Genomic DNA, 15,906 nt, shown 5'->3' with positions numbered 1-15,906 from the left:
GAGAGAGAGAGAGAGAGAGAGAGAGCTTTTATCCGCTTGACTGACCGATTACAGAGAAAATCGTAGCAGTTGTCCTAACAGTAACATCGATCGACACACTTGGAAAAGACGGAAATATTAGTGTTCTTCCCAACGTATCATACATAACTTCTTATTCAGTCAAGTTGTGGTTCAGAATAAATTGGCCAAGACCGAAAACAAATTACAGGTCATCAATATATAATTATATAACACTGATATGCTTCCACTTGCAATGTCGAGGTCATCGAGGAGGGTGGGGGAGGGCCAACTCGTAGCCCCACGGATCACATCAGGGGGGCTTCAGTTAGGCTTTGATAAGGCGCCAATTTCCCGATAATGATCGTTTCAAATGGAAGCGTTGCGTTGGAAGTGTTTGGCTTTCAATAATTGTCTCCCGAAACATGGTTCTCTTTTAAACAAAACCAATGATCAGACAATGCAAAACTTTCTAGAGTACGACTCTTAGACTGCATGCTTCCCATCCTCTCTAATGATGTGTCACGGTATCGGCATGCACGAAATGTGTGCACGTTATCACAACACAATCATAATGATGCCTCGAGGCGTACTCACAGCAGAAAGCACTCATGTTTACGCCACACACACACAAACAAAAAATCTAACATTTTGATGCGTCATTTTCACGCCGATCTCTCAACATGCCTTCAAGCCACTGGAATACGCAATTTTTTTGTTTGTTTGTTCATGGGCTGAAACTCCCACGGCTTTTACGTGTATGACCGTTTTTACCCCGCCATTTAGGCAGCCATACGCCGCTTTCGGAGGAAGCATGCTGGGTATTTTCGTGTTTCTATAACCCACCGAACCCACCACCTGGATTACAGGATCTTTTTCGTGCGCACTTGGTCTTGTGCTTGCGTGTACACACGGGGGTGTTCGGACACCGAGGAGAGTCTGCACACAAAGTTGACTCTGAGAAATAAATCTCTCGCCGAACGTGGGGACGAACTCACGCTGACAGCGGCCAACTGGATACAAATCCAGCGCGCTACCGACTGAGCTACATCCCCGCCCGGAATACGCAATGATCCCCCACAGTTAATCAACACATTGCAGTTGTAAGCATATCGCTCCTTTCGACCTGCCTTCAGCTTCAACAACGCTAATAAAGCGATAATGTCCGCCTATAAATCTGTTTCGTTCGTCTTAGCATAATGTTCCAGCTGTTCTTGACAACAACAAATGTGCTTAGGGTATAAAAGTAAGCCTCGTCCAGAACAATTCTTCCAAAGTAAGCCTGTAAGTCTAGAACAATCCTTAGATTCGGTTGTTTCCTTTTCTACTTCTTTTATCATAAACAGTGCCGTTTTGCAGAGAAATGTTGGAATACCAAATTGTTGGACTTTATGTAATCAATCAATCAATCAATGAGGCTTATATCGCGCATATTCCGTGGGTACAGTTCTAGGCGCTCTGCAGTGATGCCGTGTGAGATGAAATTTTATACGGCCAGTAGATTGCAGCCATTTCGGCGCATATTTACCTTTCGCGGCCTATTATTCCAAGTCACACGGGTATAGGTAGACAATTATTAACTGTGCCTAAGCAATTTTGCCAGGAAAGACCCTTTTGTCAATCGTGGGATCTTTAACGTGCACACCCTATGTAGTGTACACGGGGGGAGGGTTCGGACACCGAAGAGAGTCTGCACACAAAGTTGACTCTGAAATAAATTTCCGCCGAACCTGGGATCGAACTCACGCTGACAGCGGCCAACTGAATACAAATCCAGCGCGCTACCAACTGAGCTATATCCCCGCCCCATGCACTATACTGACAATGTTGCTTTAATCCATAGCAAATGAAGGTATGAAAAAGTGTGTCCTGGTGATACAGAAGCTCTTGATCGCGAAAGAATGTCAAATGACTCGCAAGAAACATGGATTTTAAATCTCTAAGAGAGCGGTGTAGTTATTGGGCAAAGGAAAGTTGATCTTTTTACAGACCCACAACAATGTGCTTGGCAAATCAATAAAAAAAATCTGTTTTGGTGAATGTGTACAAAAAATGTTTCATTTTTAAACGAAGACACCACGTGTACGTCTTGTACGTGTACGTCTTGACTGAAGCAATGCAATTTGCGGGGTGAAAAAACTGAGAAAAAAATATGAATCATATTATATATAGTGGGTGTTTCTTGATTTTAAAACACGCGATCATTTTTTTTCCGTAGAGGTATCTACTTCAAAACTGCATTGCAGAAGTTTTATACACAAAAGGGACGGATTTATGTAACCATTAAAAAAAACTGCACGCCCGATTTACAATAGACCTTACTGTTGTGTTCTTGTTCGTATGAAATAACACTTTTTGTGGCATCCTTGATGCGTAGATAATAAACAATCCATATTCTGATCTATTGTCGCTGCCCTACTCGCCACCAGGCGTGAAAGGCAGTAAGTAAGTAAGTTACTGTTGTGTTCTTGTTCGTATGAAATAACACTTTTTGTGGCATCCTTGATGCGTAGATAATAAACAATCCATATTCTGATCTATTGTCGCTGCCCTACACGCCACCAGGCGTGAAAGGCAGTAAGTAAGTAAGTTACTGTTGTGTTCTTGTTCGTATGAAATAACACTTTTTGTGGCATCCTTGATGCGTAGATAATAAACAATCCATATTCTGATCTATCAGGTTAGGTTAGGTTCATTGTACGTACCACACTTGGAATAAAATAATTTTGTCGTGTGACTAATCAATCTATCTATATAATATATATATCTCAGTGCTGTTGTTGCTGCTGCTAAAGATGTTGTTCTCACTCTTCATTCACAAGCATTTTCTTTGGGGTCAGCATTCGGCGAAAAGTTTACAGTTCTTTCAAATCGCAGATACCTTTGCCGTCATTTCGGACCATCTGGTGATCATTTTCATGGCGAGGGAAACGTGGGACGAAGAATTGTCTTAATTTCCAAAAAGGTTCGCAACTTTTAAGGCCATTGCGGCAAATTTGCCGAAATAATACATCCTTGCAACATCCCTAGATATATATGGTCTATCATGAATCACCACTCCTAGTGCTCCATCACACACACACACACAGTCATCACTGCTCTCCACTAATTTGTGTTGTTGCTGTTGTCGTTGTTGATGACGATGATAATAACGATGACATGGTAATGACCAAAGCCAGACACAATCACTTCAATAAGATAAACTCGAAAGAACACTTCACACCTGATTACTCACTCCATATGAAAGAAAAACACAACTCCCACATATATCGACACGCGGCAACAGAAGGGCGTCGTTACCACTTCACAAACACCACAACACTCCATCCCACTCCATCAATATATTACTCCTCCTGCCACCACAATCACAAGAAAAACAGAAGAAAAACGACGAATAAGCAGCAGCAGCCCTGCACACCTCCACGGGTAAAAGTAAAGGTGGTGCCAGCTAAGAGGGCAAGAAGCTAACAAGAGAAGGTAAGAAGACGACAGCATGAACCGCGTCCAACAAGTTGTGCCGTCAGTGTCGCGGACGGTTTAACAAGCGCCACAACGCGGGCCGCACGACTCGAGGTGACGGACTGTATACCTCCATCGCGTGCAACTGGGACCTTTCGGGATCGATAGCTCGCCGGTACAGGGAGGAAAAGCACGAGACCCTATCCCCCCCATACCCCCACCTCTTTCCCGCAGCTTGTCACAGTCATTGAGGCAACAGCTGGCAGCATGTCGAGCTACATATATATACACGAAGAGTGTATGAGCTATGAGTGTTCTGATAAGTTTATCCTTGTCTGAAAACTTACCTGGTACTAGAATCTCTTAGCCAACAATAGGCCACTTACTGACTTGAGGGCGTGTGAAAAGATGAGAACTAGAAGCAACATCTAAATACAATGTCATCTGGTAGATCTGACAGATTACGTGCTGAAGACGAAGTTTGGTTGTTGTTGGTGTTGTTCTGTGTTGGTTTTTGTGTGTGTGTGTTGTTGTTTTTCTTCCGTATTACCAATGCCAGCAGGTCAAACATCAGATATTATTGATTTCCGTTATCATTACCTCTGTAATCAACGCGTTTCTTAAGGCGCTGTAAATCGCGAAGATAACAAGGAAATATTCCTTTTCGACTACTTCCTTTGCTCGTTTGTTTCCAACAAAAAATGTTCTATTTAATCTTTAATCATCTACTTGGTCAACACATAATTAACATTTAAAGACTTAACAGCAAGCCATTCACACGCTTAGAATGGTGATCCGAAAAGACATACACAATTGATAATTGTTCTACATTTTTTTCTCACAAATACACACACGTACACAAGAAAATTATCTTATAATTAAAAACAACCACTTGTCTGTGTCTACCTGCAGACAGTAGCTACAGACCGACAAGTGCATTCAGGCGTTCCAGCAGACATGACAAACCGCATGCAACCACTACAGTCAAAGTCCGTCAAAGATCACCACTCTTCTGCCATGAGCTCTTCCTATACGCAAAACAGCAGTAACCTATTAAGTATACATATATATATATGTAGATATAAAACATGTCGGACTGTTCGTGACAACACTGTGACAGTTATCTTTACAACGCCCCTATACCATGCAGAGCAATACGAAGAACTATCAGACTGTGCACATCCGGGCCATCAAGCATCGACTACAACAATCAGGTGTTTTCATTGCAGTACTTTCCTTTTTTTCAACAGAGTGGCTCCTCGGCACAAGCATTGATGCAGGCGCTCACTGACTCAAACCATTTCTGCTTTATACAAAACTGTTAGAGTATAAACACAAAAGCAATCGTGGAGGTTTGCTGAAAAAGACATAATTTGATCAAAAACTCATAGCGACTTCCCGATCTGTATTCATGTTCGTAAGAATAAAATAAAAAGATGTGATAAAAGTGCTCACAGAACGAAAATTTGCAACGAAGATTAAAACAACGACCGAAAAGATAAATGCCCAAGGTCCTAAAGAGTTGTTGCATTCATTTGCCCCTTACATGTTACAGTCGGTCAAGACTTTTCTTCGCAACAATCGAAGGAAAGAGGCAACAAAAGTGACAGGAAAGTAACAGGTAAGTAGCGGCAAAGTAACAGGGGAAAAAGTTGAGGATTCCCCGGAATATAATCCCGAATTTCCTTGAGGGAATTTACGAAGGACAATAAGATACCACGAAAAATACCACGAAAAACAATGCACTATACACAAGTCTAATAATGAACACAATACGCTTCGTAGTCGCATGTTTTTCACAACCGAGAAAATAACAGACACAAAACTGATTGTTCTATGTTTCCTTTTGCAGTGCAATCTTTTGCTAAATATATATGTCAACTGATAATGGCTTGTCTAACAACTTCCACTGTTTAAGTTGTTGGTGTTTATTCCATTTCTTCAGAATATGATAAGAGACAGAGGCCATGCTATTATTTCAACGTTATATATTTCAACCCAATTTTACACAAACTAGTTTGGAAGTAAAAAAAAATAAATACTTGAAAAAGATCGCGTGTATAATTCAAAGTATCAAATGTTATCCGGTTTCGTTGACCGTGTCTGCAGCTACATCGGTGTCACCTGAGGTTCCCCATATCAATCACTCCGATAACCTCCCGTCTACTGCATCTCCAAAGCTTACGTGAACCGCACGCATGAAAGAAGATTTGACTACCGATTAATTCGTTAATTACCAGCCCGACTTTCGCTGACAACGTTAAATATTAATCAACTAGAAATGATCGAAATTACCGACTTCAGTTTGTGAACAGGACAGAACCACAACCAAGATCCAGTGATCACAGGTTTTAATGACCACGCTGTGGTACAAGACGCCAATGGTAAGTTATAAACATTCATTCCAGTCATGTGCAAGTGCATGCTTAAACCTGTATGGGTCTAATGACCTGAAAACTCAAACACTAAAGTAGGCATCAAAGTAATTGAGACTGAGAGTGGATTGCCTTAAGACTATTTCATGTTGTTGAGGTTAATAACCTGGATACAAATTCTAAGACATTTTGGGTGTTAATGGGTTGATTGAATGATACAATGTTTGCGTGAAGACGTTTACGAATACTGTACATTTTAGTTCGTTTGGCATTGTCCTGTTTGTCCTTTTTCGCTTTCTTCTGTCTTTTGTACGTTTGTGTGTTCAATGTCTGTGATGTCTATAATGGATAGGTTAGATTGTTTGTTTATTTGTTGCTTAACGTCCAGCCGACTACGCAGAGCCATATCAGGACGAGGAAGGGGGGGATGAAGGGGGCCACTTGTCAAGCGATTCCTGTTTACAAATGCACTAACCCATTACTTGTGTCCCAGCAGGCTTTAGTAAAACTAAATTAATACCTACTGGAAGATTACCAGTTTCCAGTATGTTAAAATAGGCTTAACCTATCTACTGCTGGACTTACATCAGAACACTAACAGATTAAACTACACATGAATCGCGAGACAAGCAGCAAGAGAAGAGATTTTTGGAAAAAATACAGGTGAATGAGCAAGAAGGCAGAAAAAAGAAAAGAATTCATGAAGAAAAAGAGAGCATGACAGGAAAGAGGAACCAAAAATCTACCTAACAGCAAACTAGAAAGCTCCTGCGGTTCCAAAAACAGGAGGGGCCTTTAATTTCATAACCGCAGTGCCCCACTGCGGGAATAGGTTAGATTAGTCCTTGGTTTTTCGCGCTTATTGGTCTGAAAAGGCACTATATTACGCTTACCTAATTACAATCGAAAACAAACAATGCTCTCTCTCTCTCTCTCTCTCTCTCTCTCTCTCTCTCTCTCTCTCTCTCTCTCTCTCTCTCTCTCTCTCTCTCTCTCTCTCTCTCTCTCTCTCTGTGAGCTTCAAAGGTTAGTTAAATGTCGACGACACCCCAGGTTAGTGTATACAGCCGCTCGGATCCCCTCCTACTAATTAGACCCACTTACTTGCATTTCGTTTTGCTCTCTTTTCTTTTTGAAATCAGTGAAAGTCCAAAACTCCTTGTTCCAAATACCATATTTGTTTAAAACAACCTCTACCTTTGCTGAATCTTCCATTCAACGCAGATAAAAACAGCCTTTTTCCACCACTATTTTATGTCTTTCCTTTTCTGTTGTCTTTGTCGAAAAGTAAACACAAACATCAGAGCTACGCCACGAAATTTGCTAATTATGGACATTAACGCGGAGGCATGGGGGACATGCTTGTATCTGGCTGTCGGTTTTTAGGCAGCAGTGTGATACAATAACAAGTCGCGTAAGGCGAAAATACAATATTTAGTCAAGTAGCTGCTATTTTTCAGCAAGACCGTATACTCGTAGCATCGTCAGTCCACCGCTCATGGCAAAGGCAGTGAAATTGACAAGAAGAGCGGGGTAGTAGTTGCGCTAAGAAGGATAGCACGCTTTTCTGTACCTCTCTTTGTTTTAACTTTCTGAGCGTGTTTTTAATCCAAACATATCATATCTATATGTTTTTGGAATCAGGAACCGACAAGGAATAAGATGAAAGTGTTTTTAAATTGATTTGGACAATTTAATTTTGATAATAATTTTTATATATTTAATTTTCAGAGCTTGTTTTTAATCCGAATATAACATATTTATATGTTTTTGGAATCAGCAAATGATGGAGAATAAGATAAACGTAAATTTGGATCGTTTTATAAATTTTTATTTGTTTTTACAATTTTCAGATTTTTAATGACCAAAGTCATTAATTAATTTTTAAGCCACCAAGCTGAAATGCAATACCGAACCCCGGGCTTTGTCGAAGATTACTTGACCAAAATTTGAACCAATTTGGTTGAAAAATGAGGGCGTGACAGTGCCGCCTCAACTTTCACGAAAAGCCGGATATGACGTCATCAAAGACTATTATCAAAAAAATGAAAAAAACGTTCGGGGATTTCATACCCAGGAACTCTCATGTCAAATTTCATAAAGATCGGTCCAGTAGTTTAGTCTGAATCGCTCTACACACACACACACACACACACACACAGACACACACACACACACACACACACACACACAGACACACACACACACGCACATACACCACGACCCTCGTTTCGATTCCCCCTCGATGTTAAAATATTTAGTCAAAACTTGACTAAATATAAAAAGGACTTAATTGCATAAGGTGTGTGTGATAAGAGACTGTGGCTATACCCTTACACATATCGCGACCGCGCATATATTCAAAGTCCATCATTCTTCGACTGCATCCTTGCGTCCTTTATTCTGTGTGAAGGAGGATCTGTCTTTCACTGTGTGATTAACTGTTGATCAATCTCCAATCTACGTCATCGCCACTGCTGACGTCACGGCCACTATTCTACTAGCGTCGCCTCGGCCTGGCGTTCCTTTGTTTCTTGGCAACCCCTTGAAAAGACTTCTTCACGTTGGCTCTAAAAATTCAAGGAATACCGATCAAGATTTCGTGCTAATGAATATTTGCCTCAGTCTGCGTCAGGAACAAGACGGCATAACACGAAGGCTCAGCTGCTTCAAAATCTGTATAGTCTCTCCACAAGAAAAGACTTCTGTTGGACGACCGGAAAGCATGCAGGCATAGGAAAACAAGTCAAAATAGCGACACAATGAATGGCTAAGAAAGAAACAATACTGATATAGAACGCAGGTGTATAAGTGTCTAGCAGATGCCTCCCTTTGTCAGGAACTGTCCTGAATGCCAACGAATACAAAACACATGACCAGCGCACACCCACACACACTCATCCCCTCTGCACACACACACACACACCACACACACACCACACACACGCACACACATTACACACACACACACACACACACACACACACACACACACAGGGGGGTGGGGGTAGTAGACAGAGAGACGAAAGGCCGTCGGTTGAGATGATTTATACGGTGCTGAAGAAAACAAAACATGCAGTTAACTCCAACACTTCCTAAAAACAACGCCTGTCACTAGGAATCGTACAGCGCATTTTACCAGCACACAACAACACACAACACTAAACGGTCGTTTCCAACCCACTGATAAGCAAGCTCTCCTGTCATTTGTTCCTGCACCCTCAATACCTTGCCCGCTTTACGATTTAAGCCGTCGCCATTATCTTAAACTCCTTATATCCTTTCCTTATCGCAAATATTCATGTTATCCTAGCTCCTTCTTGCTTCAAGTGTAGTCAGGGTGAATGAGAGTGACAAAGTGGTGTCCAGCGACAGCGATCAAATGTGTGGGAGAGCGTACACTGTTAAGGTGGGAGGGTGTCGAGCGTGTCCCTCTGGTACCATCACAAGATCGAACATTCCATAGACATACGGTACATTTTCTCTGCCGAAGTAAGGATCTAATGTTTGGAAGAGGAGAGAAAGAAAGAGTAGAGAGACGGGAGTGAGAAGAAAGACGTAAAGAGAGAGGGGGGGGGAGGAAGAGAGTGAGAGAGAGAGAGAAATCACTCAAGCGAAAAAGTACCATAGCTTACTATAGTAAAAGTATTCTAGTATACTATAGTTTACTATAGTAACGGTACTAAATGTAGTAGGACTTCAAGAGTATGGTTTTACTTGGGATCAGGAGAGAGATACTCCACAAAATATCGTCTCGAACTGTGTCACAACAGTAACAACAGATTCAGTGGCAACAGTAGGAGTTCTTGCACGAAGACATAGTTAGCTCCAGGAAGGTGCACTTAAACAACGACAACGACGTTCGTGATTACAAAATAAGGAGAAGTATGTAACTGATTCGACCAAAATGACGACGACACAGATGTTGATGATGAGATGGGGGAAACCGATCGCTAGATATATATGTCATTGAGGCGAGTAAAACAAAATCCTCCGTTACAATGACCGACGGCGATGTCATCCTGAGCGAGAGCGGTGATAACGATGCTTGGAAGCTCTGAAGAAAGAGTAAGACGACAAAGATGACGATAGTGATGTTTTTGTCAACAATACAAGATATGACGCAAGAGGAAACAACAGCTAACGATGCACAAAAGAACATGCAGTTTCAACAGACGTGCGTGTCTCGTCCAACATTGTCCACAGATTAACGTCGACCGCAAAGCCAACTGTCTCCGGCCAGCTAATCGCATTGCTGCACCTCACGTGTCATGCAATGAACGCAACACTCGCACGCCAACTGGTCAATTTTCATTTGAGGAGCGCGTCTAATGTTCCTCGCAATGTTGCCTCCTCATTTAGAATAGCCCTCAGTTCATCTTGCATGAGGCAACGAAACTTGGCCAATGCGTTGTGGATGTCAAAGTGAGTAGGATATCTGGGATGCTAGAAAGATTCTTTCTTCTTCGGTAAATTTGCCAAAATGGCCATTCAACATCCAGGCAATTGTTAGAAGGTTTAAGCAATCCTTAAGTGCGACATTTCTACAAAAATGACGGCATTATTATTTTTTTTATTTTTAGTTGGGGGGGGGGGTGCAATTTGCATTTCAAAAGACAAAAAAACCTGGGTTTTAGATAAGAATAATACCAAAAACCGGGCCTGCATTGTACTAATCGTGATGCCTACAGTCATATAAACAAACAGAGGTCAAAGTTATGCAAACACCAACACAGCTCTACTATGCATCATCAGTGACAAGTGCATGTCACCGTGGATTTATCTACATGCATGAAAGTGGTAGGGACAGATTTGTACGACTGCTTTTATGTTGGGAATAAGGATTTATCTCTTGTCAAAAAGTGCCTGTGTATGTACGTATATCTGCCAGTCAGTCTGTCTGTCTGTTTGTCTATCTGTTTTCCTTACTGCCTGTACGTCCGTCCGCCTGTCCGTCGTCCTGTCTGTCCATTTCTCTGTTCGTCCATCTGTCCAACTTTGTGTCGAGTCTGTGGTTGTTTGTTAGTCGGTCCCCATCCCATGCATGTCTCGGTTTGTTTCTGTTTGTTTAATCGACGGCAGACGTCAACACTGAGGAACGTGCTTGTCTGTGTCGTAGCGATACTGGCAGGTGCGAGCATAATTACTTCGCATTAAAATGTTCATGTCAATCAATCAATATGAGGCTTATATCGCGCGTATTCCGTGGGTACAAGTTCTAAGCGCAAGGATTTCTTTTTAAAAAAAAATTATGCAATTTATATCGCGCACATATTCAAGGCGCAGGGATTTATTTCTGCCGTGTGAGATGCATTTTTTTTTTTACACAATACATCACGCATTCACATCGGCCAGCAGATCGCAGCCATTTCGGCGCATATCCTACTTTTCACGGCCTATTATTCCAAGTCACACGGGTATTTTGGTGGACATTTTTATCTATGCCTATACAATTTTGCCAGGAAAGACCCTTTTGTCAATCGTGGGATCTTTAACGTGCACACCCCAATGTAGTGTACACGAAGGGACCTCGGTTTTTCGTCTCATCCGAAAGACTAGCACTTGAACCCACCACCTAGGTTAGGAAAGGGGGGAGAAAATTGCTGACGCCCTGACCCAGGGTCGAACTCGCAACCTCTCGCTTCCGAGCGCAAGTGCGTTACCACTCGGCCACCCAGTCCAGTGCGATAACGTCTTCGATCTCCTCCGTTGTCAGTATTTTTTTGTAACATTGGACATTGCACCAAATCAAAACAGCCTTCCATCACTTCATTTTAAACCCCGCAAAATAAAAACATCTATTTCTGCATTCAGACTTTCCCCCATTGTGACGGTGACCTTGGGGGTCAAAGCCAAACCGAAAGGTCACGACGAAGGAAGTGCAGAAGGAGCAAGTGATAGTAAGACGGGGATCAACAGTATAATCCCTGTCTTTTGCACAACACAATCTAAAACTTGACCGACACAGACGGACTTCCTCCTCAAACACCCCCTCCCCCCCCCCCCCCCCCCCCCAGTGGGGTCAAGCTTTAGTCCAGTGCAGCATGTCCAGGGTACAAACAAACAAACAAAGACTACGGAAAGATGGTGGCATACAAAGTTATCAACCAACTAACCCACAGCCTGACACAGCCACCAACAACAAAAAACATAACAGTTTAAAACTAACTTCAAACCAAATGCTATTGCCACAGTATTGTTTAAACTGACTGTGAGATGAACAGCTGAAATCGACTTCAGCTCCCTTAAAAGTCCCTACACACGAGTCTCTGACATAAATGATAACAAACATATAATTATAACTGAGGCAGTGGACGGAATACTGTTCTCACGCTTCTCTCGGTGACTGAACAAGCAAAGGTCTTACTCCTCTCCCCCTGCTTTGTGTGTACCATTTATCCTCCCTCCCTCTACCTGTCTCCACTTAACAAGACTTAACCCCGTACAGGTAAGTGGCCAGGTGTACGGTCAGTTGGGCAAGGTAACAAGTAGATGTCAGGTAAAACCTCATCTCACCTGGAAGACGATCTGACGAGGGCGTCGTTCCTCCTCATACTCCTCCTCCTCTTCCTCCTCCACCTCCTCGCTGTAGGTACGGGAAGGTTTCTCCAGTAGCATATCCATTGTGAGTTAAGTGCACTTAATTTCACACACATGCAGGCACAGAAACTAAGGACACTCCTTGTGCTTGCTTGGAAATCGAACCTTCATCACAAGTTCGCAGCACTTTCACATAAATCCAAAGCCGCAGACATTGATAATACTTATTTTCTTTTTTGGAAGCCCAAGTATCATCGCCAGTAACACTTCTAAAATGACATTAACCAGCAAACTCTATGGAGAGCTCTTGTGTTTGTTTGAAAAGCGAATGTTCATCACTTTGACGTCATTCACACAGCCTCACAAACCAAAGACACATTTTGTGTTTGTTTCAATTGTAAATGTTTATCACCAGTTAATCGCACTTCCGTTCCACAGCAAGACAGCTAGAAATACTAAGGATAATCCTTGCGGTTGTTTGGGCGCATAACTTTGTAGCGAGCTTGTACAGTACCATGTCATTACACTTACAGAGAGTCAGTCTGGGAGAAGTCAAAGAGACTTCTGGCGCTCTGTTGGGTAGCAGCTCTTCATCGTGATATATATATAATAACAGGCTGCCAGCAAACAGTCAAAGATACCTCTCAAAATTACACTGGAATCCCACTCCTCATCGTCACATTGTAGCACATCCGTATAAAATGAGCTCTAGCTTTGTTGTGATGGTGTTGACACTATATTTTGCCCAATTGAGTCTAACTACCTGATGGCTAATCTACTGTGATACCTGTGATAACTGATGATGATTACTGTTATTGGTTTTTATGTGTTTGGTTGGTCTCTTCCTTGGTAGTGCAATAGCGTTAATTATGGATTGTTGTTATCATCATTTACATAAAAACTTATCTGTTAATCCAAACAATGATATAATTACTGTGATGTTCTTAACTACACTTTAACATGGAATGTATGTATGTATGTATGTATGTATGTATGTATGTATGTAGGTATGTATGTAGGTATGTATGTAGGTATGTATGTAGGTATGTATGTAGGCATGTATGCATGTGTATTGGTGTGTCGGTGTGTCAGGTGTGCAAGAAAAAAGGGTATTTTTATATCATGGGTTTTATGAATTTTCTTCTTTTATTCTTTTATAGTTATTAATTAATGACCTATATGTGCTGATGACTAAATTAATTTCCTTTGTTGGATCAATAAAATGTTATGAGTTATGAGTTATGAGTTATGAGTTACACACTTACTCCTGCAAATCAACGACAATGACACTACGTGCGCTTTTAAAAGACACTGTTATGTTCACTCTACTGCTGCCAATAAGCACGCGGAATGAAAAAGCATCTTTAAGTGCATCATTTATATTTCTCTTGTGGTCGAATAGCACACGGGTACACAGTCTGCTTTGTGAAAATCAAGAACTGACGTGGTACCACCTCCTGGCCTCTGACTGGTTTGAAATCTTGCAAAGAGCTGTGACGTAATGAGTGGATGTAATCTTCAACAGTTCAGGGCCAGGATTGGGGGCTACTCCGGTGTCGCACTCAAACTATCGACGCATAAACTTTATTTTATGAATATCAGAAATGTTAATTCATGTCTAGTTCTTTTGTTGTACGGGTCAAGAGGCTTGTCGCTAGCCCTCTTATTGTTCTTGATATTAAACGATGCCAGTTTTTCACACCATTTGAGTCGTCGAAGTCGATGTTGTAATAACGGTTTGAAAAATAAGACGAACTTTTCTAATGTCCTCGTCAGTACATTGATGTTTGTGAACATGCTTTTCTGTTTCATATGTTTGTGTTTGTTGCTGCTTTGTGGGGATGTGGAACCAAACCCTGGACCAGTTCTTGATAGAGAACAAGGCATATCTATTGTTCATATTAATGTGCGAAGCCTTAAGAACAAAATATTTCATTTGCAGGCCGAATTAGGACGTTTCGATATTATTACTGTATCAGAAACGTGGTTGTCCACAGATGTTGATAATGAAGATATTAATCTGAATGGTTTTCATCCACCAATAAGATGCGATAGGCCTGGTGATGCTCATGGGGGTGTGGCGGTGTATGTGAAGAGTGATTTGATATGCAAACCCAGATACGATTTGAGCATACCTTCTCTAGAGGCGGTATGGGTGGAAACCAAAATCGACCAGGAGACCCTTCTTGTTGGTACTTTTTATAGACCACCAGATGCTAATGTAAATTATTGGGACTTGATTGATGAATCATTTCAGTCAGCATCAAGGACACCACAGAAATTGATAATACTTGGCGATTTTAATGCTGATTGTATGAACAACCCTCCGCCTCACCTTCAACGATTATTAAATGTTAATAGTTTGTTTCAAATCGTGACAGAACCAACACGAATTACAGAACATTCATCCACTCTTATTGACTTGATATTAACCCCATGTCCAGACATGATAGATGCAGTTGATATTTTCCCTCCAGTTTGCAGTGACCATTCGTGCCCGTATGTTAAAATAAAGAAAACAGTTAATTTAAAACGTTCATTCAAGCGCACCATTTATAATTATTCAAAACTCAATATTGGGAAATTTGTAGATGATTTGCTAAATCTAGATTGGCCTGAGGTTGTTAACTTAGAACCACTGGATGCAGCAGTCGAATCATTTACGGATATACTAATGACTACTGCCAAGCACTGTATGCCTGTAAAAACAGTTGTGATAAATGAACGAGATGCCCCATGGATAACCGAGGGAATTAAAAAGTTGATAAGGAAAAAACAAATAATACACAGTTTAGCTAAACGTTTAGATTCTATGTGGTGTTGGGCGTTATTCAGACGCATTCGAAACATTTTAGTAGACAAAATTCGTAAAAGAAAAGAAGAATATGATATTGAATTGGATGATAGAATAAATTCGCAAATACATTTTGGTAACAAAGATTGGTGGAAGTTAGTAAATAAATTCATGACCAAGAAAGGCCTATCACAGTCAGAAATTCCACCAATTGACAATAACGGAATTATTTGTTATTCTGATGAGGAGAAAGCAGAAGTATTTAATACATTTTTTGTTAACCAATCTTGTGTTGATGATGAAGATGATCCTTTTCCAACCCTGCCAGAGCACCCAGGATCCGCTCCTCCACTTATTATTACTACTGACATGGTTTCTGGAATTATTAAATCCCTTGACCAAAACAAGGCAGTTGGTCCCGATCTTGTTCATAACAAGATTCTTAAAGCAGCCGTAGACGTTGTCTCTGATCCACTTTCAAAACTGTTTAGTAGATCATTAGCCGAAGGTAAATTTCCAAAGGCTTGGAAAGTGGCACATGTTACCCCAGTTTACAAGAAAGGCGAGAAGTCACTATGCACAAATTATCGCCCAATATCCTTATTAAGCTGTATCGGTAAAGTAATGGAAAAATGTATTCAAACTCATATGTTTACGTATTTGACAGATCATAATTTATTGACAGTATCTCAGTCAGGATTTATTCCAGGTGACTCAACTGTCTTTCAACTTCTTGGTATA

At 41.2% G+C, this 15,906-nt stretch overlaps 1 protein-coding gene across 1 annotated transcript in view; it reads right to left on the bottom strand.

The window, feature by feature from the left end:
• Window positions 1-13,064, bottom strand: part of LOC138975944 (peripheral-type benzodiazepine receptor-associated protein 1-like) — a 35,190-nt gene extending 22,126 nt beyond the window's left edge. The window contains exon 1 of the mRNA XM_070348719.1: window positions 12,348-13,064. Within this exon, the coding sequence (XP_070204820.1) occupies window positions 12,348-12,455 (108 nt within the window). The 5' untranslated portion in view covers window positions 12,456-13,064. The remainder of the gene's footprint in view (window positions 1-12,347) is intronic.
• Between the last annotated feature and the right edge of the window lie 2,842 nt (window positions 13,065-15,906).

Source organism: Littorina saxatilis, linkage group LG9 (genome assembly GCF_037325665.1).
Source record: "Littorina saxatilis isolate snail1 linkage group LG9, US_GU_Lsax_2.0, whole genome shotgun sequence".
NCBI classification, from domain to species: domain Eukaryota; kingdom Metazoa; phylum Mollusca; class Gastropoda; order Littorinimorpha; family Littorinidae; genus Littorina; species Littorina saxatilis.
The sequence above is the reverse complement of the archived record's forward strand: the minus strand, read 5'-3'. Positions and strand labels throughout refer to the sequence as shown.